Source organism: Macaca fascicularis, chromosome 1, assembly GCF_037993035.2.
Source record: "Macaca fascicularis isolate 582-1 chromosome 1, T2T-MFA8v1.1".
Lineage (NCBI taxonomy): Eukaryota > Metazoa > Chordata > Mammalia > Primates > Cercopithecidae > Macaca > Macaca fascicularis.
Window position 1 is genome coordinate 152715820 of NC_088375.1, and position 27742 is coordinate 152743561.

Sequence of the window (27742 nt, forward strand, 5' to 3'; positions counted from 1 at the left end):
AAACCTTTTCAAAAAGTTTTTTTATTTTATAATGAAATGCCATTTTATCATCTAAATTCTATTCTATACAGCTAGGGAAAGTGGGTCTTGCTTTCTTTAAATATTTATTAATGATGATTTGTGAGCTTAACTAATTGCTAGGTAAACATAACATTAGGAAGCTAAATGGTGTGTAATTAATGTGGCAAAAAAGAGGAGTTCTGTAACAATGTTCCCATTTGTCACACAGCTTTTGCTCATTATTTAATAATTTGTGTAGACTAGATTTCTAACCATCATATAGAATTTAATTCTATAGATATGTTAGGATATTATACAATTTGCATTATAGAATATTGTGTTATTTAAAGTATTTTGAAATCATTACTGTAATAAAGTTAGTTTCAGAATCTCTAGCATAGTGTGAATACTGGTATACTCAGAGATACATAATTTGGGAAAAATAAACAATATAATTTTTATTACATTCAATTTCCTACTTTTTACAGTTTTAAATATAATCCTGATTTTTAAAATTGTACCTGTGATTAAATCCTTGAAATTGCATTTATAAAAATTATTTTAAAATTATATTTATTACTAAAATGATAATCATAAGCAAAAATGCAAAACGTTTTTCTGTATTTTCAATGTGTAAACATAAATCTATTTGACTGAAAAAGAGTACAGGGTATAAGAGAAACAGAAAGTCCTCACTCCCCAAGTAAAAATCAAGTAACCGGTGGCAAGTCAACAAAAGCTTGACAGTAAAATCCTATGGAAAATCAACTCTAGGAGGTTGTCATGCTTTTTTTCAGTCGATGAAAGCAGAATAACATCTTCCCATAGTCTTTGAGTTTCAGTAAAATATTATTCCACAATTTATAAACACAAAGCATGCATACTTTAATATTTAGTTCATTTACAACTTAGAAACTCCAAAAATGTCCTTAAAAATACCACATTAATTACGAAAATAAGCATTTTTAAATGGCAATGCTGATTTTCTAAAAACAACTTTCTATGTTTTGGAAACCTTTGAAATTCCTTGCAGTTTTTACCGGACCTTGGGGTCAGTTTAATGCAAATTAGGCTTGACTCACTCAGAGCCTTATTAATCCAGTACAAAATCTCTTGTTTGCAGAAATGCACATTCAACATAAATGTGCTTGCTTTTATTAGCAAGATAAGAAGTATTTATTTACAAAGCATGCCACTGAGACTGTTTCATTCACAGGGTCGTCAGGTCTAACTACTTAATGAAAGAAATAAAAAAAATTAAGTGGGAATAAAAACCATAAAATTTTGTAACACTTAAAAAAATAATGCTTTTGTGTCTAAATTTTCAAAGCCTTCACTTTTAATAATTCTAAAAATATTACAACCTGTATCAATTAAGAGCAATTATTTATAAAAATGTTAACCTACTGCAGTTTGCACTTGCAGAAACTATCACATTTTTTTTTAACAAGGGAAATGGGAAATCGCTATGGGATGCCCTAGTTAGATTAAATTAGCAAGAAACTTGTTACCAGACTATATAAAAGACACAGCGTAATAAGACATGACCTTGCAGAGCCTTGGAGCCAATCTGTGATGTTTTTCCTTCCTATAACCCTTGCTAATTATCTGCAAAGTTACAGACCCTTTTGTCGTGGGTTATTTTTCTTCAAATTGTGAGGGGATTTTGGTTTCTAAATATTTAATTAGTCTTGTTATGATATGAGAATTGTTGTACATGCCAAGCATTTCGATTTTCATACTCTATTCCTTCCAATTATCCTCAGATTTAGATTGGTCATCCCAAATCCTTTCCGTTTGTAATTATTTACTTCTTAAAGATCATTCAGTGAAGAAATATTTTCACCCTTACGGCTCTTCTTTTCCACAAATGGCTTTTCTGGTCCGTTAATTACCCGCTCAGAGGATTAGAGTTTGAAATAATGCAAAAGAACCTGCAACTAAAAGGAGTTTTAGAGGGCAGAATTGAGTAAACTAGATTTGTGTTGTTGCTATTTTAAATTCACCTTAAAGATTACTCCCTTGGTTTGGATATCATTTTGAAAAGAAGAAAATTATGCCATAAAGATTTTTATTCTGACTCCTGAGATGTTTGATGAGATGTCATTTAGTCAGTATTATAAATCTCTGAATACAAAACAAACGATTTTCTATTCTAATTGATAACTAATACAATTTCCACTTTTACAGACCTCATTTTGATTACAGTATGGCCAACATATGCTGACAGAACTTCCTATACAAATCAAACTGAAAGTATAGAAATAAAATCATAAGACTTTTGAACTGTGGCTTTAAAATATGCATCTTTGTCAAAGTATTTAACTGACTCAGAAATACTTCCCATTTTTTATTAAAATGACTCTATGTTCTGTAAGTGCTTTTTTTTAAATTTTTAATCAAGAGGTGAGAAAGCACTGTTATTCATTACACAAAACAAATTCTGGATCTTTCCCAACTTTCATGTTCACATACAGTATTTCTTCAATAAGCTTAATTTTCAGCCGAATAAACACTACTAATTAATTAACACTACTTTAATTTTAAAGTAATTTCACTTCCTCTTGCAACTTCTAAAATATCTTGGCAGTAAAATATTTGACATAATTTATAAACAAACTCATAGGATCTTGTGTAGAAGGGAGTGAAAAAGAATGAGCAAACAATATCTGAATATATGAATTGAATTAATAAGTTAATGTTGGAGGGCAAGGGAAATATATAGTTCATGTTTCTCCAAAGGTTCAACAAAGTGAAAAGTCTTATTCTAAAAACAAAGTGCTACGTAATTATTTAGAAAGTCATGAATCTTTTTCTGTTAACTACCGAATTTCAAATTTGATCTGTTTCCTTATGTCCTTCTTTCCCACACAGAAGGAATTTACCTTACCATCTACTTATTGACAGTCTACCCTCATGGTCAAATTACATCCCAACTCCCCTCTGGAATTTTCATACAAGTATTCTGTTCTAATAGAGGATCCTTCTCCCTTAATTTAAAAATGTTATTAGCAAGTATGTGCTTAATAACAAATATGAGCATAAGTTATATATCATCATCAAATACAGTAGTACCAAATCAGTATCAGATTCTGGCAATACAATCTCTTTGCCATGAAAAATTTTACTTAAAAAATGAACAAAAAAATCCTGCTTAATTGAATGGATTTGAAATAGAAGTTGAGACAGGTCTGGAATTATAGTAGTGAAATTCGGCTCCAAACCACTGAAAAATCCCTTTGCTCTCTCCTCCCATATACCTCACTCACCCCTCAATCTGAGGGTTTTCTCCAAGAAATCCAGTTTAAAAATCACTGATCTAATATAATTCTTCATTAATACAGGTTCGATATACTAAGGCCCAGAGAATCTGATTGACTTACTAACACCACAGGCTAGAGGAATCACTGTAACTGAAAGATCTCTCTCCTAAGCATCTGTCTACTATATTATCTACTCCATAAGCATGGCTTAGTACTTGTCCCTACAAAAATCATCCTAACAAAGGCAATATTTTCTACGCAGACTTTGAGAATCTTGGTATCTATGTAATTTTAAACAGCCAGCACACTAACAAATCCTCGGAACTGAGTTCTCACATAAATGACTATGCACACTTCTTGAACTATCTCTTCCTTAATAAGAAGATCCATTTGAAGGACCGTTAAGTCCCTGAGGTAGAAAATTATCAGAGCTTAGGATACTATGCCTCTAGTCTGAGGAACTGCTCTTTTCCAACTCCCAGTGGTGCCCTCAATGCAATCCTAATAACAGGATCTCCCTGTTATGTACTTGAGGGAGGCAAACACATAAGCAGGATTCATCAGCCACACAGGTGGTACACAGAAAGCCAATACAAACGATGCTGGACAAACAGGATTATATTCCCTGACTACCCAAACCTGAAGTAGTCTTTTCCTAGAGCAGCAGTTCTGTATAATTAATTTGGAAATGAATCACATTCTGCTTTATGGCATCTCTTCTATATTTTGCATTTTAGTTGCTACTAAACTCACTAATTATTTTCCATGTCTAGAATTACACAGTAAACTTACGACCTTGTTTATATTATTTCCCAAACACTCCAAGAATGGTGGGTACTATTGTATCAGGCATCATACAGTGATTTTAGTTGTGTCTAGGACTGTAGTTTCACCTTTCTGCTGTGTCAGGCTTCTTTTCAATCTATCTCAATGCCTAGTCTTGTTTACGGCAAGAAGTACTCAATTTAAATACCTTCTAAGTTGGAAATCTCAATCTTCTGTATTTTACTGAAGGTTTTTTAATCAAAGGAACAACTCAAAACGTCTTGAGATATATACTAGTTGTCATTTCTTTAATAAAAACTACAGAAATTTTGTGTATGTGTTTACCAAACTATTCTATAAGATGAAATTAAAATAATAATAATAATAATGACCAAAAGTTAGAGACATAGACTCTTGGGATACTCTGAGCAGCAGAGCAAGCAGCGAAGGCCAAAAACAATCCTTAGCACTTGTCACCTGAACATAAATAATCAAATTCAGCAGATTTTTTTATAAAGAGATGGCTACTTGTGGTTCATATACTCTCAGATTAACGGAGTCTCACCTGACTGATAAATATATGACAAATTTCACTGGCTTACTTCTGATAAATCTCAACTAATCTTTAATCATGACCAAATATTCATAATCTAATCCTTTTATCAAATTGACTACCACTGCAGGAGTCTCATGTGTTTGCACAATTAAAAACCCCATGTTAGCCGTATATAATAAGGCATTACATTTGATGCAAATCCTCTTCTATTGAAATAAGTGCCAAGCTGACAGCAGGAAGTAGCTGATAAGAAAGCAACAAGGCATTGCTGATGGCATTCTTGATAACTGAACACCAACTCATAAGCATTCAGTCTACAGCCTATTTCCCAATGAGTTCTTTCTAAAAAGCACAAATCAAGGGAAGTGTCCTTTTGCTGCATCGCAGTCACAAAAAGAAATTATCTTTAAAAAGACAGACAGATACATGGACAGATCAACTGATCACAGGTAGGAAGAAGTAGGAAAGGAAGAAAGGGAGGGAGGGGAAATATAATTTTATATTTTATTTATTATAGAGAAGGGGTCTCACTATTTTGGTCCAGCTGGTCTCAAACCCCTGGCCTCAAGCATTCCTCCCGCCTCCACCTCCCAAAGTTCTGGGACTATGGGCATGAGCCACTGAGCCCAGCCAGATAACTTTTTATTCATCTGTGATGCTGGTTTTAGAAAAAGTGGTAGAAGATATTATGTGCCGTTATATCCTCAAGTGTAGAAATACCTGTAATTTTGGAAACAGTAATACCATAAATATGCCATATTTGAATAATATCTATACAGATAAAAATTAACAAGGGAACATGAAACTGTACATTACTATTCTCTGCTATAAAAAGATTGAACTCCTTACTGTTTCGGAGTTAATATTAAGAACTCAAATCCTAGTGCTATTTTCCATGCTGACATTACAGAGTTAAAAATAATTTTTTAAATATGGTATTTTGTAGGACTATTTTCATAATTTTTGAGATCTATATAAACACAATCTTTGAAAGATCCTTTCCTCCTTAGCTTAAGTGAAAGAAGGGAATTCACTCACAACGCCCAAAAGGAAGAAGAAAGCCTGCGAAGATGCCGCATGTTACAGAGTGTGAAAGAAGGGGGACAGAAGCTGAATAGCTCCCTGAACAGACCTTCTCAGTATCCCCTGAGCATACAGTATTTTTCCCCTCTCAGGCCGTAACTTACCACTTTCCCTTCTCCATCAGGTTTTGAAAGTTTGTTACACTATAAGGGAGATTTGGTATCACAGTTATTTCTGTACATTATTTCCTCTTCTTCACCAGACTACAGAGCCTTTGAGGGGTTAGTCACTGTTTTAAGAATCTCTGAATCATATGCACTGGGTAACACTCTACATTATTTTAAAATGTATTAACTCCATAAACATCAGCCTGTACTCTAACAAATATATTAATATATTCTTATCAGTTGTTACTAAATACTGTTAGAGTGTTTGGCACATTTGCTTGTATGTCTCAGAACCCAGTAATGATTCGGCAGCAAATCAATCAATGAAAGACAAGATATCATTTTCAGAAGCCATGCATGGTTCCATAACCACATGATACAAACCGAATTAAAATGTATCTGATTTATAGTTTACATAAACAGTTTGTAGAAGTTTTTAAAAGTGACAGTGAAAGCAAAAAGCCTCTATTCCCATATTATACTCCTAGCCTGAATTAACTTCATATCAGTAACTTGTCTGAAAGGCTCAGTTCATCAAAATCTATAAAATGTTAGACTTGAGTGCTTTAACTATCACTAACACCATGTGTAGGCTTGGGAGTGGAGGGCCGTGTGCTGTGAAGCAGCAAATGTTGTGCTCTTCTGAAAGCTAACATGCACTCTTATGCCACAGATATAAACAGAGTAAGCACATTAAATAATGAATGACTAGGAAAACAGCTTTATCACTGCAGTTTAAAGACGCACTATATGCATTATCATATTGTATGCAATAAAATCTATTAAGCAATTTTAAGATTTTTTACATGTTTTGCAGAAGTTACAACTAAACATATTAATGGACTGAGGGGACATGTTTTATAGTTACAGTCTTAGAATTTTTTTTATTTGCAAAAAGTATTATACTAAAGTAGTACACTCATATATAACATTACATATTCTATATAAGGAATCATGGTCAACTTCTTAAGCATATTTGATATGACATTATTAAAAAGAAAAAGAAACACTAGAAGAACTTGCCGCTGCTCTTATCTTTGACCCTTAAACTTTTCCATTTCAGCAACCTCATTAATGTCAAAATGCCATTAGAACGTCTGCCCACTTCTAAACCTCTACAGCCAAGGAAAGGCAAAATCTTTTGGGTTCAATCAGAAGCACTTTCTTTTTGTATTCAGTTAAAAAGCTTAATAGAGTCACAAAGGTCAAAATATTACTTTTATTAAAGAAAAAGGATGACAAGACAAAGATAAACTTTTTGAGTGAAAAAAGCCATTCTTAGACCTGAATTGGGCTTTTTTTGGTTGTTTTTTTCCTTTAAAACCTTTAGTTTTCATACTTAATTACTAGATTCCAATAATGCATATAGCCAATATTTTTACATTTAATGTTAGTACTTTTCTTTGGTTGGATAACAAGGGAAGTATGATTTGAGGCAGGATCTCTAAGACGCTTACTGGGAGTGCTCTTAGGACTATCAGTGAAGCCATGACAGATGCAGGGTTGGGGAGAGTGAGAAGGTGAGCTCCAGTGCAGTTGAAACAAAAGCCCAGCAAATTCCTCAGGGAGGGAGCTTTGGAGTTGGGAGAGACCTTCAGAGATGTCCCTGAAATGAAGCAAAAGATGAGGAGGCCAATCCTTTGTACTCTGGCATTCACTGGGATTCACTGGGGGCTGCCTCTGGGGAGAAGAGTTTAAGATCCCTTCAGCCCGTGACAGTTCCTGCGGAGGGACTCAGCTGTGAGCCCAGCAGCAGGCAACTCTCTTGACAGCTGGAAGAAAGAGTGCCTGATCCTGAAAGGCAAATGTGGGAGGCACTTCACAACACCCACTATAACACTAATGTTAAAGAGTTTTATGAGCTGTTTTCAAAGACAGTTCTTTTAATACTACTTCTCATTTTCATGGTTTTTATTCTATTTTATCTTCTTGTACACACTGACATGTCAATCCTGTTTACTAAGCGATATTCAATGGGTTTCCTATAGAGCAATGAACCTTAACAGGCAGCTGTTAATTGGCCCACATAGGAAACCGCATTACTATTAATTCCACAGCTACAGCATAAAATAAAACCATTGCTTCTCAAACTCTAGAGCAATTAGACCTCTCGGCTATTTGGCTAACTCTGCTTCATGATACCCAATGCAGTTAATTATATTTTTTGATGTTAATAGTCTCTGTCAGTCTCAAGCATAACTTCTCTTTGATGAATATTTAAATTATATTTGAATAAAAAATAATCTTGGTTACATTTTATATTCAGTAATCATCACAGCTTAATAAAGGTCTACTCATCAAGGGATGAAATAAATGGCAAGATATATATAAGTGCCTTGAATTAACTTATTAGATAATATATTTGTTATGACCATATCTCTCTATCTAACATACCTGTTTTTGTACATTTTCAAAGGTATAGTCTCATTCACACATTTCACAATTAGATTTCAAAAGTTACTCACATTCTTTCAAGTTGTATATATAGAATTCTATTAATGATAAGAACATTTTAGGATGTCGTAAGATAATCAAATGTATGAAAAAATTTACCAAATTATAAAATATCATTAAAAAATCAGCATACATTCTCCTCCTGTGTCATTTTTTGTAAGTTCCAAGAGTAATACTTAAAAAAAAAAAAGCTTTCATTTACTAAAAGATTTTTTTTTATTATAGATCTAGCAGAAACACCATTACTAAAACAAAGTAACTGAAATAATAGTTTTCTCCACATAAAGTCTGTAATGGGAGTTGAGGGTGAGGGAAACTTCCAAAAATGAGGAGGAGAAGTAGGGGGAGGAGAGTATAAAAGCAAAATATATTAGGGAAATTTATTTAAAATACATTTATTCCTCCATTTAGTTTTGTCCATATTATAATAGGAGGGCTTTAAGCCAAGTATTTAATATAAACTGTGAAAATGGGTTATTCTAGCTCAAGTCTTTTACTAAATAATGTTTTAGCTTATAAACTTAATTAATGCCCCTTAAAAAATGAATTTAATTTTTAATCTTTCAGTCTCTCTTCTCCCAAATCCTAAATCTCTGAAATACAAAGAAGATATCTAAAGATACAATGAAATGTCCTAAAATGTACACATCAACCAATGAATGTCCAGAGGAATGCTATACCAATTTCTTTAAACTATCACCTGATAAATAAAAAAGGTAGGCGTGAATTCAAGTTTTGTAGGGTCTATAGCTTGTAAAATTTAAAGAGTCCTTCTATAAAAAACAAAATAGAAAAATTACATATAGAAAATTAGATAACAAAGTGAATGGCTATTTAGAAAAAAGAATCACAAGAAATAAATTTGTAAAAGCCAACAAGAACCGCAACCAACAAAATCCAGAAAGCTAAAATAACATTTTAATTAACTGCCTGACATTCCTTTCTAATACTTCAGTTTTTTTTAGCGACATAGTCTATGACTGTCTCTTCATGGAAAAATTTCGTATTTACTTTCTATAATGTTGCTTTTCCCATGAACAGCTGATCCAAATTTGTTTTTTACTACCGATAGTTGTGATGCATAAAACATGCACCCACACTGCCACAAGAGCTCGTGCTTGCTAGACTGCTCCAGCCTGTGCCTTACAAACACTGGCATTCTGACAAATTCTATTTGATATTATACTCATCAGGAGGGGGAAAGTATGGTACATTTGTAATTTTAAGTACTACCCTTGTCATGTGTTCTGTGTACTCTACATACTCCACCAAGAATATCTGGAGAAAACTTCTCTTTGGATTAGGTATCTATGAAAACCAAATGCCCCTTAATGTTATATATATGCAATGAATGAAACGATTTTTCCCTAGACTTAGCTTCTGGCTCCGTACACTATAAACATTATTTCTCTTCCACTACCCACATATCTCAGGTGTCATAAGACATATTTAAATTGCAATATGACATCTGGCTTTGTACATTTATGTCACGATCAGGAAGGAAGTATAATGAGTTACAGAAGTATTTCTAGAGGCCATTTCTTCACCAGAACAGTTAGCAGTAACAAAACTGTACACAAGTGTCTACAAACCATGTAAAAATAACTCCACTAAATCTAGACTGAATTTAACACCAACTGAACTTCCACTTACCTGGATCTCTAAATGCGCTTGGCTATTCCTAAGCCACCATAATTGAGGGGAAGTCTAACAGAAAAGTCAGAGAATGAAATCAAAGCCTTTAAAGATTGTGTTTAAATATTGTATTTCTGCAAATTTTTACTATATATATTTGATCCCGTGAACATGTTCAAATGCCTTAGAAGAAACCTGTGCAAGTGAAGGGCTGTGATGTGTTAAGAATCATTACCTTCATGGGTTTACCATGAATCTATCTTTAGAGACAGAGTAAGATTTCCACAAATTACAGGTGAATTCATTAACAATAATAGATTTGCAATCTGAAAAAAAAACAGAAAGACCACTGGAATCGTCTCAAGCCAACTTAAACAGAGCAACTCTCATTTCAGATACTTTCTTAAAGCCACGAGTAATACAGATAGATGAGTTATAAAACCATGTCTTTCTTGGTCTTCATATATGACATGTTAACAAATTTTGAGAGAACTGTGACGTGTTAGTTTCAAAGTATATTTGATTTATTTACACAAAATTTAAATGTGTTAAAGACTACAAAATCATTTACTTCTATTTTTTTCATGAGATTTTTCCTTATAACATCCAAAAGAGATGTATTACCTCTAAAACTAACAGTGGAGTAACAAACAGCACTAAAAAAATCTAACTACATTGTTATAATATAAAGAAAATATATAGCAGAGAAAAAAGAATGGGTCTTTAATATATGCAAGGCACAAAAATATGTATTAGTAAAATGCCATCAGAAACCTAATTACTCACAATTATTCTCCTCAGACAATGTACAAAGTAGATACTGGTGTTTTGTGTTGTTGTTGCTGCTGCTGTTACTATCATAGTTTTGGTATGCAATTTCAGTGTAGAATATATGGAAAATTAATATGGCCATAATAAATGACAGTTTAAGATCTTTAAATAATTTAATATCAAATTTTCTCGCCAGGAGTGATTGCTCATGCTTGTAATTCCAGCACTTAAGGAGGCAGAAGCAAGAGGATAGCTTGAGCTCAGGAGTTCAAGATCTCCCTGAGCAATATAGTGAGACCCTGTTCCCCACAAAAAGAAAAAAACAGACCTGTATGTACATATGCTTTTTTTTCTCTTTCTCTTCATTCAATAAAATTAGTCAATACAGTATACTGACCCATCACTGCTGTTGTGTTCCTAATCTAGTACGAAAACAAAATATGGATTTCGGGTAAACCAATGAGGAAGATGTTTTCTCTATTAAATAGAGATAGGCATTTTATTTACTTAGAAATCTCCTTAAAATGTACAAGAATAATTAGAATGGAAAAGTCTCAATTTTACCCCAAATTATGTTTGCTATTATTTATTATTAAATTAAAAGTATTAATAAACAGCATATTTCAGTGACATTATTCCAAAGCTTTAATAAACTTTATTATTTTCCTAATAAAAATGCCAATGGGAAATTTTACAGCATACTAAAAACAATTCCAAATTCTTAAGTGACATTATACTTTACAACTTGTTCTTTTTTTAACTGGTAGAAAACATGCATTATATTACATTTCAGTAGCATTTGTCTATGAATTTTGGTGTCAAAAAAAAGAAAAAAGAAAAAAAGAAAATGCCAAATTCCAAGCAAAAACAGTGACTTTGCCTTGATGTGAAACTTTAAAATAAAATTTCATTTCCATTCTTTGCAACTATAACTGAACATCTATTCTTATCTGTTCAAAGCATAACTTTTTAAAAATGATGCTTGTAAGCAAAATTTTTATACTATCAGTATGACATCAACAAGCAGATCCATACTGAAATCATACTTAGGAACAATGAAGTCCTTGAATAGGTATCTGAAAATAGTCTTATGAAAGCAGATCTCATGGTCGTTCATTTGGATAAATGTGTATTAGTAAAATGCCACCACGAACCTAATTACCCACAATAATGTTCCTTAGACAGTAAGTAAATTTAACACTTGATTGTTTAGTACATTTTAGAGGTATCAAACACAGTTCTGTCAATTAACTTGTTTAAATGTCACACTTTGCAAATAGAAACCAATGTTTTAGTGTACAGGAAGAAATGTTGTAGTTGAGTGGAAAAAACTACAAGGTATATGATGATATAGACACCACAGAAATACCATTGTCATCCCATCCATAATACTCACCTTTCAAATGACAAAGGCGGAATACATAATAATCCCTAAGGATATGAAAAGCACTATAAAAAGATCATTATGATCATATTGAAATATAGAGGTCAAATATGTTTGTGTTCACTTCTACTGATTTTGATCTTATTTCTTGATCTCTCCGCTTTGATTTCAAAACTAAAGATAACTTCTAAAAATAAAAAACTAAAGCAAAATCACCAAAGTTGAAATGAGATATGGCTTTGCTTTCAAAAACTAATTTCCCTTACCCTTATCCAGTCTATGTCTGTTAAAAAATAAAATAAAATTCAAACTTTCAAAGTATCTTTCAAGCTTCTGAATTTCACTGAATAATCCTTAGGGAATACTTAAGACTAATAATGTAACCTCCTTATGGAAAAATTACTCTGGTTTCCTCAACCAATCAATGGACATAATATAAAGGGTAAAAATACCCTAAATTAATGGGAAGTACCAGTGAAAATGAGCCAATTCACATCTGTATCTGCAGTTTTCAACATCTAGTAGAAATGTTTACTAATTTTCATTTTAAAAGGAGATACAGAGCCAGGCCTGGTGGCTCACACCTGTAATCCTAGCATTTGGGAGGCTGAGGCAGGCGGATCTCTTGGGTCCAGGAGTTTGAGACGAGCCTGGGCAACATGGCGGAAACCCTGTCTGTACAAAAATTTTTCAAAAATTAGCTGGGTGTGGTGGTGTGCACCTGTAGTAACAGCTACGTGGGAGACGAAGGTGGGAGGATCACTTGAGCCTGGGAAGCTGGGGTTGCATTGAGCAGAGCCTGCACTCCAGCTGTAAGACCCAGTCAAAAAAAAAAAAAAAAAAAAAAGGGAGAAACCAAGGATCCTATAGGGCAGAATTTTTGATGTGACATTATTTCTCTCTTTTCTACATTTGATAAGCAGGGTCATAAAAGATATTTAGATAATTTATCTTCTAAAACATTTCATAATTTATTAGTCTTTCTTGCACACTAAATGTGAATGTTTAATATGGTTCATGTTTATTACTAGCAATAGTCTCCCCTTCCTATGAGTGCTTTGCTTTAAATGTCCATCAGTAAGTGACATCCAAAGTATGTATCCAATTAGGTATACCAGTAAGAGCTTTAATGGTTATTTATTACTGTACTAAAGTTCAAGAATCTGTATTAGTAGATTGGCCACAGAGATGTGCTTGTAGTACCAGTTAGTTGTCTTGAAACAACTAGGCCAAGAGTGAGAGAATTAGTAGAAATCCATCAACCAACAGAAAATAACCTAAGTAGACTGCATAGACATGATGGGTTAGGAGCAGCTGAGTTACTTCATTGCCCCCGTATGTATTTCACCCTAATGGACAAGTGGTGGATAAACCTGACATGTCAAGTAGATAAAAACACTTGGGATAAATAACATAAGGGTAAGAATGCAGTTTCTGAGACACAGCAGGTTTAAATCCTATGAGAATGCATATGCTAAGCAAGAGTAACCCTGACTATTAAGCATTCATAATAATTCAGGAATAAAATATACCAACCCCAAAATATTATGAAACACCATAAAAGACATACTGCACTAATTTTTCGCTTGGAAAATGCCATTAATGAGGAAGAAATATGAAGATTTTAGAAAGATGAGTTTACAGTTTATTGTTACCTATAGAAGAAGTCAGAAAACAAATATTAATTAAATAAAAGTATCTTTCATATAGCTGTGACTTGGATATAAATCTTCTTTATGAAGAATGAATGATCAATGTAAAAAGTTGAGAGAATTGTATGTCAAGGAGGGTATACACAAGCTGAAATCTATAATCATGAAGTATCCCAGAGTAAACTGGCAGAACTGTGACTGCATTTTAATGAATTTTCTTGATTAAATTCTGAAAGGCTTCCAATATTCACCACTTCCCATAGTAAAGGGGAGTGTATGTGTGTGCATTAAGTATCTCCTTTGTTTAAATATTTTATATAAAATTAGTATCTATTAGTATATTTGAAAATAACAGATATGTTAAAAGTATAGATAGCAAAATTGAACTTCAAAGTTATTTATGAATACATTTTCATGCCAGTAAGGTATTAAACGAATGAGGTTCTAGGTACAGGCGATTTGAGGTTTCAGCCCCTGCGGAAAATAATCCAACCTTTTTCTAAAGACTTGCAAAGTAAAAAGAATATCAAATTGCCACTCCTTCTCAAGGAGATTTTTTTAAAAGTGAGGAGAATATACATGTAACTATGTGAACAAAGTGTACCAACTATAATGACAGTCAATTCCCCAAGTGTAATTAAAGGGAATTAGAATATGATGAGCCTCAAGCTCCTCTGTAGCTCTAACAATCTGGTATTCAATAAATCCCTTAAAATAGAAGCCACAGCCTATAAACTCTCCCATTCCCTAAAGAAAGTCCCTATTTATATGCCTTTCCTGGTGGCAAGAATGGGAGGTGTCATGGTAGAGGATAAGATCATTCTGTTTATTCCAGACTAAGGCATACATGGTCCTTTCCATGTAGTCTTACTTCTAACTGAATGTGGAAGTATGCACTAAATTTTCCAGTCTCACTCTGCATCCACTGTAATGTAAAGAACCACAGAACAAAGTAACATACATACATGTGCAACAACACATTCCTTCAAACCCTCTGGCACACAAGAAGTTGTCACCACTCCATATGCTCTCGAGTTTAGAAAGTAAAATAAAGTATAATTATTATACTTAGAGATAATAGGTTAGGATACTGGTAAATTTAGAAAAGGGAAATTCAAGAACAGAAAAGTTATTGAATGGGGTATAGAAAGGGAATAGATTATTCTGGTGCCTACATTTAGAGCTTACTTCCATTATCCCAACCTTTCAGAAAACACTGAGCTTTGAAATCAGTTTTGTTGCTTATACAGCTTAAGTTAATTAAACTACACCTAAAGTTCTAAAGCTAAATTGTTTTTCCCTTTCTCATAGAATAAAAATCCTAGAAGTTTATCCCTACTTTGTAAAATTCAGGTCTTATATTTATTCACCATCTGGTCCCATGTGACCAGAGTACTACCTAATTCCTGCTGGTCTATGCAAGGCAAGGCTAATTGCTATTTCTTGATTTCTATCTTGAAACTCTCCTGTCTTGAGAATCTTAACATGTTCTTTTATTTGAGTTGCCAAAATAGAATAAAAATCTTCAACATCATCAAGAAAATTAATGTATCTCTTTTGTAATTTGCTACTGGCTTCTAAGACATTAATTCTCCCATGTGTGTTCATTTTTTTGATGGCAATTTTACCTCTGCTCCTCAAATGCAGGTGTTGTCTAGCAGGTTTTGCATGCTCAAATTACATAATCTCTGTGGGTGATATCATTTATTCACCTGCAACTATTCAACTTTATGTTGACACTTGTTTCTCCATTACATTCTTTGTTGACTACTCTTTAAGTGCCAAACCTGTATAAACAATGGCTTGCTGCACTATTTATTTATATGCCACCCAGTTCTAAAATAAACTTCAAGGAATTTAAATGGATAGTATAACAACTAAAAATAGATTGAATTTTACTTAATAAGAAACATAGGCCGGGTGTGGTGGCTCACGCCTGTAATACCAACACTTTGGGAGGCTGAGGTGGGCAGATCACTTGAGGCCAAGAGTTCAAGACCAGCCTGGACAATATGGTGAAATGCCATCTCTACTGAAAATACAAAACTAAGCCGGGCATGGTGGTGCACACCTATAATCCTAGCTACTTGGGAGGCTGAGGATGGGGAACTGCTTGAACCCAGGAGGCAGAGGCTCCAGTGAGCAGAGATCTTGCCACTGCACTCCAGCCTGGGTGAAGGAATGAGACCCTGTCTCAAAAAAAAAAAAAAAAAAAAAAAAAAACATAATGTAAGTATGCTATGAGGTTCTAGTCAGGTGCTACCTTTAACTGTGCTTAAGAAAAATTTTTTTGGTTAAAAGCTTTGAAGGAGCCAGGCTAGTTCCATAAACCTAGGCTATAACCTTACTTTCCTTGGGCAATTTCAATCCATCCCCCCGATAAAAAAAATGGAGGCAGGGGGCCTATTTTATACAAAATACACTTTACTACAATAGGGACTAACTGAAGCACATATTTTCTCCATCTTCTTCACATGGTACGTATTACGTTTCATACTTCTTTGTATTTATACAAAGGTACACTCACATGTCTACAAATTGCTTTATACAAGACCTAACTATGCATGTGAAACTCACATTTAATACTGAAAAATAAACCAGTAAATATTTACATAATTACTTTCAGATCTCTAGGCCAAAGTGCTAAAAACTTGGTCATGTTATAAAGCATCATCCGAAGCAGCAAAACCACCTTGATAACAGTGAGCAGGTTTTTAGAGTAAAAAAACAGTTATAATTTGGGAAGAGGATCTTCAGGTATAATCTAGCATATCATTTTAAGACACCTACTAGTTTGCACCCAAGTCCTGGAAAGAGACAATACTGTTAGCAAAATTCTAATGTATTTGTTAATCAAATACTTCAAAGTAATAGTAGGATTTGTTTTTTGGTTTGTTAATGAATTCAAAGTGTTATAACTTTTATATATTTTTAAGTTGCCCCCCCAACAATTACCTTTAATGAGTACTAAATGGTGACTGTTCCATAAAATATTAAAACAAATATCATTTTAAGAAAGCATTTCACTTCTCACTTTTTAGGATGAGCCACTCAGAATACTTAAGACGGTATACTATAATCAGTTACTACTAGAGCCTTTAGTTTCACACTTTTAAATGAACAGGAAATAGAAAATGGAGAGTGAATACAATACTTTTACCATGTCCACAGCCTAAATTACAAGTATATTTATTTACTTGATTCTCAACTGCTGAAGAGATAACAGTGGAAGAAAGGGAGTGAAAAACAAAAGGAGAGGAGCAAAATACAATGAAAACAGATTTTAATGGTACTGAAATTTCTATGCCCATCTCTATCATTACATGTAAAAAAGGGGGGCTTTCAAATTTAATGCAAAAATTCTAATGTTTTAATGTGAGATTTTCAAAGACAAACTTTCTACATTAAAGAAATAAACATGTCTCCCTTAACTACATGACTGAATATCACATTTTTTGAGGAATATAAAGCGGAAAATCTGCTAAACTATTAGGGTTTTGGGATTTTTTTATTTTTTTTATAAAAAGGACAAGTTCTTCTATATAAGCAATAATTACTGATACTATCTTACATATAGGAAAATTCTAATTAAGATGCTCGGAGTACCACAATTAAAACAAACAAAAAAAAAGATGCCAAGAGTTAGGTGTTTTGTATCTAATACAGAAAAATGATATCCATTCTCAGCAGTTCTCTGTATTTTATTTACATGTGGGAAGGCAAGAGTCCAGTTAAGAGGTATCATCTATATAGCTTTAAAGTTTATAACATATTCTCAAACACATCATTTTTAAAACACAAAATTAACCAATGATGTATTATCTACTTTCTATAATTAATAAACTGGGGCTCAGTGGAGAAAGAAAACTGTTCAAATTCAATAAAGTAGAAATTATCAGAGTTTACATTTCAACTCAGGAATTGAGGCAGTCTATCATATTAGGACATATGTATACTTTATATTCATCTCTACCTTACTCAATGGTACTATTTTCTCTTTGTTTTTTCTTTGAGGCAGAGTCTCACTCCATTGCCCAGGTTGGAGTTCAGTGGCATGATCCTGGCTCACTGCAACCTCTGCCTCCCAGGCAGAAGAGATTCTTCTGCCACAGCCTCCCAAGTAGCTGGGATTACAGGTACCTGCCACCACACCCAGCTAATCTTTATATTTTTAGTACAGACAGGGTTTCACCATGTTGGCCAGGCTGGTCTTGAACTCCTGAACTCAGGTGATCCACCTACCTCGGCCTACCAAAGTGCTGGGATTACAGGCATGAACCACTGCATCTGGCAATTGTACTATTTTCAAAGTGGCTAAACATCAATTTATAACCATCTTTAACACTTAATATAAACTACAGTGCCTCGAACCATTCAAACAATGATGTCAAATTTTATACTGTCTTGAATTTGAATGTGGGGAAAATTTTCCTTAAATCTAAATTTTAAAGAAAAGACAACTGGTCTCTTCCTTATTTTTAAAAACATCTTGGGTAACATACAAGGGTAAAAAAACAAAAAACAAAAAACAAAAAAAAAACAACAAGCATTGGTTTGAACTAGAAAGAATACAACCAAATCAGAATACGTTTACCTTAACTATCTGTATACTATTTGAAGATGGCAGAAATTCCCACTTAATATTCAAAAACATACTTTCCACCTTGGCTTAACACATCTGTCATATTGATAGCCTTCTCTATGACTTCTCTAACTTACTGAGTAAAGCTAAATCTGCTAGGAAGAAAAGCCAGAAAGTGTTTAATCTGTTAAAAGGATACTTTATCTATAATTCGTTGAAGGGTACAAGGAATTCCATACTTAGCTGTATGCTTTCTTAAGGTGAACTTGTTATTTAATTCTGTTTGCTTGTTTGTATGTTTTAAGTCTTAACTAACTATATAAACGATACCTCTTAACTGGAAGGAATGAGAAAACAAGCCAAAAACTGGAGAAAATATATGACTAAGAGATATACGATGAAGGACTGCTATCTAAAAATACACAAAGAACTCTTAAAACTAAACACTAAAAAAAAAAAAACCCTCAATTTTAAAAATGGGTTAAGAATAAATAGATACAAAAAGATATACAAGGCCAGGCATGGTCACTTACGCCTGTAATCCCAGAACTTTGAGAGGGTGAGGCAGGTGGATTTCCCAAGGTCAGGAGTTTGAGACCAGCCTGGCCAACATGGTGAAACCCTGTCTCTACTAAAAATACGAAAAATTAGCCAGGCTTGGTGGCATGCACCTGTAATCCCAGCTACTCAGGAGGCTGAGGCATGAGAATTGCTTGAACCCGGGAGGCAGAGATTGCAGTGAGCAGAGACCACACCACTGCACTCCAGCCTGGGCAACAGAGCGAGACTCTGTCTCAAAAAAAACATAAAAATAAAAAAAAAAAAGATACACAGATGATAATAAGAATACAATAAGTATATAAAAAATGTTGAACATTTTATGTCATTAGGGAATTACAAATTACAACATCAATGAGACAGCAATACCCACTTAATAGAATGGATTTCAAATATTGGCAACACCAAATGCTGGCAAGAGCATAGAGAAAAAAGAACTTCTATTCATTGCTGGTAGAAATGGAAAGTGGTATAGCCACTTTGAGCTAAACATACTCATAACCTACAATCCAGCAATTGTACTATATTTGTCCAAATAAACTGAAAACTTATATTCACAGAAGAAACTGCACACTGATGTTTACAGTAGCTCTATCCATAATTGACAAAACCTAAAAACTACCTATATGTCTTTCTGTAGGCGCATGGATCAACTGTGTCTATCCAGACAATGCATATTATTCCATTCTAAACAGAAATGAACTATCAAGCCAACAAAAGATATGGAGGAAATGTAAACACATATTACTAAGTGAAATAAACCAATCTGGAAAATATCTGTGGCTACCAGGAGTTAGGAGGATAAGAGGGATGAACAGGCCAAGGACAGTGAAACCAGTTATGCATCATTAACAAAGGGATACTTTCTGAGATATGCATTGTCAGAGCTTCTTTTATCATTACATGAACAGCAATGAGTGTATTTAAACAAACTTAGACAGTATAGCCTACTACACACTTAGACTATAAGGTATAGTCTATTGCTCCTAGGCTACAACCTGAATAGTATATTACTGTCCTGAATTCCACAGGCAATTATAATACAATGTTAAGTGTTTGTACATCTAAACACATTTAAAATAGAAAAGATAATATATCACATTATGACTTTATGATGGCTAAGAGGTCACTAGGCAACAGTTCAGATCCATTAGCATCCATGGAACCACCATGGTACACGCGGTTCATCACTGACCAAAAAGTCATTATGTGGCACAAGACGGTATTCTGTATGATACTACAATGGTGAATACATTTGTCAAAACTCATAAAATGTACAATGCCAAAAGCCAATCCTACTGTAAACTATGGACTTTGGGTGATAATTATGTGTCAATGTAGGTTCATGAACTGTTAACAAATGTACTGCTGTGGGGCAAAGTATCTGCAGTGAGAGACGCTGTGTGTGTGTGGATATGGATCATATGAGAAATCTCTGTACTTTCTACTTGATTTTACTAAGAACCTAAAACTGCTCTAAAAAACAAAGTTTATTAATTTAGAAAAAAAAAAAAAGGTACGGAGCAACTACTGCCAAAGACCCAGTCACTTAAACATACTTGATGTTACAAAAAGTATTTCAGATTTTTGAAGCCTTAAAAACTAAGATTACATTTCAAATATTATTCTTGTTTTTTATTTTATGTTTATATAACACAAAGAAAAATGTATTACATATTCTGATACATCAAGCTATATTAGAATGATTTACATATTTGAATGTTGATGAAAATATAAAGTGTAGAAATCAACATTAGTAGGTAAAAACCCAACTCAGTTTAATAAATAGGCTCAGATGTGGCCTATATCCATTCGCTTTGGAATAATTGTAATAATTTTTCTAATTTAGATACAACAGCTCAAATGGGACATTAACACATGAATATTTACCTTTGAGTCATAATTTTGAAGGCATCGGGGAGGTAGCAGTCTGTATTCTCCATCTGAAATGGGTCAGCATCACAAATCTTGTCATCCGTCCGACCATAGTTAGCGCTCTCAATCATGATGACATCACTGCCCGGGCATCGTAGATCTATAGAATAACCTTCACAGGATAATTCTCGTCTCACCAGCCCAAATGGTAAAGCTGCTCTGCTGAAACCTTAAAAAAAAGAAAGAAAGAAAATTAAACTGTAACTCATTTATAAGATAAATTATTTTGGTAAAGCATTTTCAAGTAACATGATTCATGTCTATCATCAGTCATAAACTCAGGCATTTATTAAATAATTTTTGGTTCTCTACAATATGTCAGAAAATTATTTTTATTCATCTTTATTTGGACTCTTCATCTTTACGAAATACTCTAACAAATTACTTTCTGTATAATCAGAAACTAAATAGCTTTTTTAGTAAATCCAAATAATGACAAATTTAATCATGGATTTTTATAAACAGTGACAAGTTTTACAAACAGAAAATATAAGCACTAATCAAGAAAGAATTTTCATTTGTGCAATGGAATGAAAGCTCTGCTACACCCACTGGCCTTACTTTCTTATTTAATGTATACACATTAATTGCTATTGCATTATCTTAAAAAATACCTTCATCTTAGCAGTTTTTTCCCCACAATAACTAAGATATTTATGACAGTAAGATACTTATGGCACAATAACTTATTTCCATTTAAATACCCTTTATTTAAAACTGACACTGAAAGGAATCAGCAGATGGACATTCAAAGGAGCCAGCACTGCTCCCATCCAACTCAACAAATGCAAAGTCAACAAATGAAAAGTACAAAATTCTCTACGATCAGTTACGTCAACTACAAAATTGACATGAAACATTTAAGACATTACTTTTCTTACCTGTACAATTCTAAAACAAAATAATGTCCATAAAAATGCTTAAAGTACATAAATATGAATTTATGTATGGTACATCAGGTAGAGAGTAGAGATAAACACTGTTCATAAGTGCTCTAAAAAAGATTACTGAATGAAATAACTAGCATTTTAAGTTTAAATCAGTTTCCAAAGTAGTAACAGAGCACAGGACAAAGTGCAAAAGCAAGGAAAGCCAAGAACAGCCAAGAACTATGTGTGACAAGGACATCCTTGCTGTCCTGGTGGGCTACCATCAGGCTAGCTACAATAGCAAAACCTTCTCCTACAATGTTTCAACTTTTTTCAGGTCTCTAACCTATCACCATCTATAGCACTCCTATTACAAAAAAACAGCAACACTTTCAGTATTTTTTTATCTCTATCATTTTCATCATTCTGTATTATATGCATTATCTCATATATTGCCTTTTATACAAAAAAAATTACACTCAGAATAAACTGTTCCAAGTTATAAATTTCCAAGCTGAAGAGCTGGGCTGTGCCCAGGCCAATCCAATGCCAACAGTTGTTCTCTTTACCTTTCTTGAACAATGTTTCTCACTAATTCAATAAAATAGAAAGTCACCTGGTTAAACATGATCTTTTCTTAGATGTAAGTATATTCTTCCAAAGCAGTACTGGGTGACACACTGGTATGATTTTAAAGAGCAGCAATTTTCAAACCTGGCTGAGCTCTCAGTTCTTCAGAGAAAACTAAAGGGGTAACTGGACTGAAGATGGAAGAAAAGAATACCTAATTTGGAATGCAGAAATCTTCAGGAGATTGTGGCAAACCCCAAGCTTGGTACTAAAAAGGTTTATAGTATGTTGAGAGTACTGTAGTATGTGGAGAGGTGCACTACTAATGAAGAAGGGATACAGAAACGGAGCTGGGTAAATGTGATACAGAAACAGAGCTGGGTAAATGTCAGGACAAATGGTACACAGGCCAAACTTCCAAAAGGTGTTTCTTCCCCAACAGGTTCATAAACTTTTATATGTACACACACACACACACACACACACACTGCTTTTTCTCCATCTCCTGATCTTGTACTGTACTACCTATACAAATAATTAAGCTTAAACTAGTATTACCACATTTGTTTTAATAGAAAATACTTTTATGGCTTCAGAAGCTGACACATTCCTGTGGCAAAGGCTATGTGAAAATTCAAACAAATGACATCAAATAAAATTTTGAAATGCAACCTATTTTAAATAGAGGCAATTTGCAATTATAATTCTATAATAAAACAGAATAAATCATATTATTAGAAAATGCTAGAAATACTAGAACACATTATTAAAAGACTGGCTTGGAGCCATACTCGCAATGCTTACTATTTTGTCAAAAACACAGAACTGATTATGAAGCACTGTGGTTTTTAAAACCCGACCACTTTAATTTTTGTTGTTGTTAGTTTCGAAGTTAATTTTCCTCTGCTTTTGAAACCTATTTGGGAATTGGCATAGTTGAGTATGTTACTGTTTTGATAATTCAGGGAGAGGAGTTTTAAGGCTTTAGTCACAGTCATCCAAAAAAGTACAGTAAGGTCTGGCGCTGTGGTTCACGCCTGCAGTCCCAGCACTTTGGGAGGCTGAGGCGGGTGGATCACCTGAGGTCTGGGGATTCAGGACCAGCCTGGCTAACATGGTGAAACCCCATCTCTACTAAAAATACAAAACTAGCCGGGTGTGGTGGCGCACACCTGTAATCCCAGCTACTCGGGAGGCTGAGGCAGGAGAATCATTTGCACCTGGGAGGCAAGGGTTGCAGTGAGCCAAGATCGCACCATTGAACTCCAGCTTGGGCAAAAAGAGCCAAACTCCCATCTCAAAAAAAAAAAAAAAAAAAAGAGTAAAAGCCTGTAGTAAGGCTTTTAGTTATAATCTCAATGCCTACAATAGCACACGATACAATAATTCTTATAAATGTGGAACCAAACTGTTGAATTAAACTAGTGATTGTTTAACACAATATAAATTGCAATGTGCTTTCCTTTGTAATGTCTATTTCCTTTGGTAGTGAAAACAAATGGTGAACATTAAAAACAAGGCAAACTACTTATCAATGAAAATTATCTGCCATCTCCCAAAAAAAAAAATTAAATTGTCAATTTACTATTATGTATGTATCACTGGAATTGTCATAAGACAGATGGGTTACATATTTATACATTTCTCTTTATCTAAACTCTGTGTTTCCAACCAAAAAAATTATATATATAATGAATATATAAATTCATTAAAAAACAAATATGAAGAGAGAAATAAATATTACTTGCAAAGCAATTACTATGTGCTGGCACTGGCTTAAATGCTTTATATGGATCACTTTATATTCAACAACATAAAAAATAAACAATGGAATAGTTGCTGTTATAATACCAATTTTACAGAGTACGACACTAAGGCATCAAATAGTATTTTTAAGGTCTCAATCTAAACCACAAGTTAGATTCTAACCCATGCAGGGAGCTTAGACTCCAGAACCCTTCTCTGATCAACTCTGACTACTCCAGCCATTTTCTGATAATGTAATAAGATTTATTTTATAAGTTTTCATACAATCTGAAAATCACCAAAGAATATATTAGTAAAACCGACAGGAAATAATTATTGTAGACATTCACAAAACTATATGAATAGTAGGGAAAATCGTCTTTGTAGAAACGTAAACATGTGTACCATAAATATAGAGAGCAAATGCTATCCTGTAGGTACACATGGAGAGGGCACTGAACATCGAAGTATGAGTATATTGGGTCAGCCTTGTGACTTTGGGCAAAGTCATTTTACTTCTCTGGGTTTTAATTAAAACCTTTTCTGAAGAATTAAAGTTATTTCAAAGTCCTATAAAATTTCCCCAATCTGTAAGTCTAAACAGGCAAGCTCCTTTTAATCAAGTACACATGCTATTCTAACATTTCAAGTGATCAATAATTAATAAACGACTTGCTCTGTTTTCTTAAAATATAAAGATAACGACATTGTTAACATGGATGTGCTGTGCACATCCATATAGATGATGAGGTACTGTCCAAATAATTCTCAAAAGTCTGTGACGAACTAGGTAGGGTTCACACAAATCACAGGAAAACACCTTCCTAGGTTAACTATTTTAATCAATGACTTAGTGGAAAAGAGACAATAAACACGAATCAATTATGAGAAAGTTCTCTAGTTGTGGCCATGATGGAAATGGGTGGTCAGACACGCCTCATTATACTTTCCTTTTATTGGAATTCTGGCACAGCTGACTCTCTTTAACATTAAAACAGAGACTTTAAGACTGACAGAACTGCCCCCGCCCCCCTTTTTTCCTGAGATGGAGTCTTGCTCTGTCACCCACGCTGGAGTGCAGGAGTGCAGTGGTGCAATTTCGGCTCACTGCAACCTCCACCCACCGGGTTCAAGTGATTCTCCCACCACAGCCTCCCCAGTAGATGGGACCACAGGTGCACGCCAGCGCAACCGGCTAATTTTTGTATTTTTACTAGAAACGAGGTTTTGCCATGTTGGCCAGGCTGGTCTTCAACTCCTGACCTCAGGTGATCTGCCCACCTTGGCCTCCCAAAGTGCTGGGATTACAGGCATGAGCCACCACGTTTGGCCAGAACTGCCTCTTTAAATCTGATTAAGAAATATTTCCAATCTATTCTCTCTAATACCTGCTACCTAAAGCTTTCATCTGCATAACAAGATCCCTGGTCACCACAACCCCCCCAGGCACTTTCTTCTGTTGATTCAGGTCTTTATTAATAGACAAACACTTTCAACCAGTTGCCAATCGGAAAATCTCTGAGTCCACCTATTACCTGGAATCCTAACTCTACCCTTTGGGTTGTCTTACTTTTCCAAACTGAACCAATGAACATCACTCATGTACTGATTTTTGACTTATGTCTCCCCAAAATGTATAAAACCAAGCTGTAGCCCAACCACCTTGGGCACATGTTGTTAGGAGCTCCTGAGGCTGTGTCACGGGCATGTCCTTAATCTTGGCAAAATAACTGATGGAAAATAAAAAGGTTACATAAATTTTTAAGAAAAATATAAATTGTTGTGCCTTCTTTGGCCATTTTACACTATTTTCCTGAAAACTTCAAGGGATACAGCTCAACCTCTTCTACCAACAATGCTACTTCAAAGAAACTTTGACATGCCTTTAATAAAATTATTGCAATTAGTATAAATTTTTAAAACTCAACATTTTCACTAAATAAATCTTATGAAAGACGTAAAAACCTATTCCTGAAAATATATATTTACCCCTTTATTTATATCACATTCATGATCTAGAATACTGACTCACGGGAAGAAATCATCTATCTATCTATCTATCTATCTATCTATCTATCTATCTATCTATCTATCTACCTATCTATCTATCTATCTATCTAGATTTCTTTAATCCTTTGCCAAATCTACATAATTGATTCCCAAATATGGTTACATCAGAATCACCTAAACTTTTGATAAAGACAGATCTTGAAGCTCTATTCCAGACCTACTGAATCACAATCTCTGGGTCAGATGAAGCTACACTATCTGTAATTTGTACAACAAAATGTTAATTTACTTATAGCACACTAATATAATAACTAAGATGTGCAAAGAATGTCTCCAAGGCCTTTGAAATAGTTTTTTTTCTCTATCTGACTACATATTTGTTGTCATTGTCATCATATTTCCTCTTAATTCTACAAGCTAGTTTTACTTTGATTTTTGAACATATTTGTAATAGCTCCTTTAAAATCTTTATATGCTAAATCTAACATCTGGCTCCATATCAAAGGCAATTTTTATTTTATGGGTCAACTTTTCTCTTTCTTTATGTATCTTATAAATGTTCTGTTGTTGAAAACTATACATTTTAAATAATACACCATTAGCAACTCCAGTTTCAGATTTCTTTCCCCTGAGAATTGCTGCTGCTGTCGTGGTTTCTTTTTAATATCTCAGCTGTATTAATATGCAAAATCTGTGCCCCCACAGTGTGTGGCTGCTTATGTCTTTGCTCACTGTTTTAATTCGTTTGAATTCTTATTTTTATTTTTTAGCCTCGGCTCCCAGATATCACCTCTGTTTGCATGGCTTAGTGGTCAGCTAATGACTGGGCAGAGACTTTGCACAAAAACCATAGGCCCATGATTAGGTCTCCACTCTTTGCTGATGAGATTGTATGTTAGAAAGAGTGTTAATCAAGCAGTTTATAAGACAGTCTCAGTTTTTTACTTTCTGCCAAGTCCTCTCATGTCTCCTCTGTATATGTGTAAATTTAGCTTCCCAGTTAGTTAAGAATGCACAGAAAGTTTATGGCTTCTTCCTGTCCAAGATTTCCCTGTTATGTTTCAGACTGGTCTCCAGTCACCCCAACTGGAACTACAACCAAAGGATAGCAGAGCTACAGGTTTTCCCCATTTTTTTCCCTACTGTGTTTACTTTCATTGACAACAATGCTGGGCATGAGTTTCCACCCTCTACTCCAAATCATGTCAGCTCTTTGTGGCAGTAAAGTCACTGGTTCTGAAGGCCAATCTTGCCCTGATGAAACTTCCACAATTACATAGTTAAGGAGTAAGAGATGGAGGGATTGCGGGGAATAAGGAGCAACCCCATGCTAGAAGGCTTTAAACATCTGCTGTTCATAACAAAGTTCTAGTAGATTTTCATAAATAATATTTCCCCATTTGTTGTTTGGTTCTGGTTACTTTCCAGCACCCAAAATGGTTCTTATTGACAATTCTAATTTTACACTTGTTTTAGAGGGAATTCACCACCCTCAGAAGTTCCTCTAAGACTTTATAAATATTTCCTGATTATGAATCCTCAAAACAACCATACAAGATAGGTAATATTATCACCATTTTACAGAGGAAGAAATTGAGGCAGAGAAAGCTTAAGTTTTCTACAGTCACATATCCAATAAAAATGAAATTAAGATTTCAAACCCAGTAATTCAGCTCCTGGGTTCATGTTCTCAAATGTTACTTTAATGCCTCTGCAAATGATGATGGCCATCAGCAGCAGGTTTGGGGACAGAGTTGTAAGGAACATCGTTATGGTATGCTGGCTGCTACTAGTCTTGGGGG

General features: G+C 34.1%; 1 protein-coding gene across 50 annotated transcripts in view; it reads right to left on the minus strand.

The window, feature by feature from the left end:
• Positions 1-27742, minus strand: part of ADGRL2 (adhesion G protein-coupled receptor L2) — a 683665-nt gene that overhangs the window by 66561 nt on the left and 589362 nt on the right. For all 50 annotated transcript variants that reach the window (XM_074003149.1, XM_074003162.1, XM_074003150.1 and 47 more), the window contains one exon: positions 20701-20914. In XM_074003149.1, coding sequence (XP_073859250.1) covers positions 20701-20914 — 214 coding nt within the window. The remainder of the gene's footprint in view (positions 1-20700; positions 20915-27742) is intronic.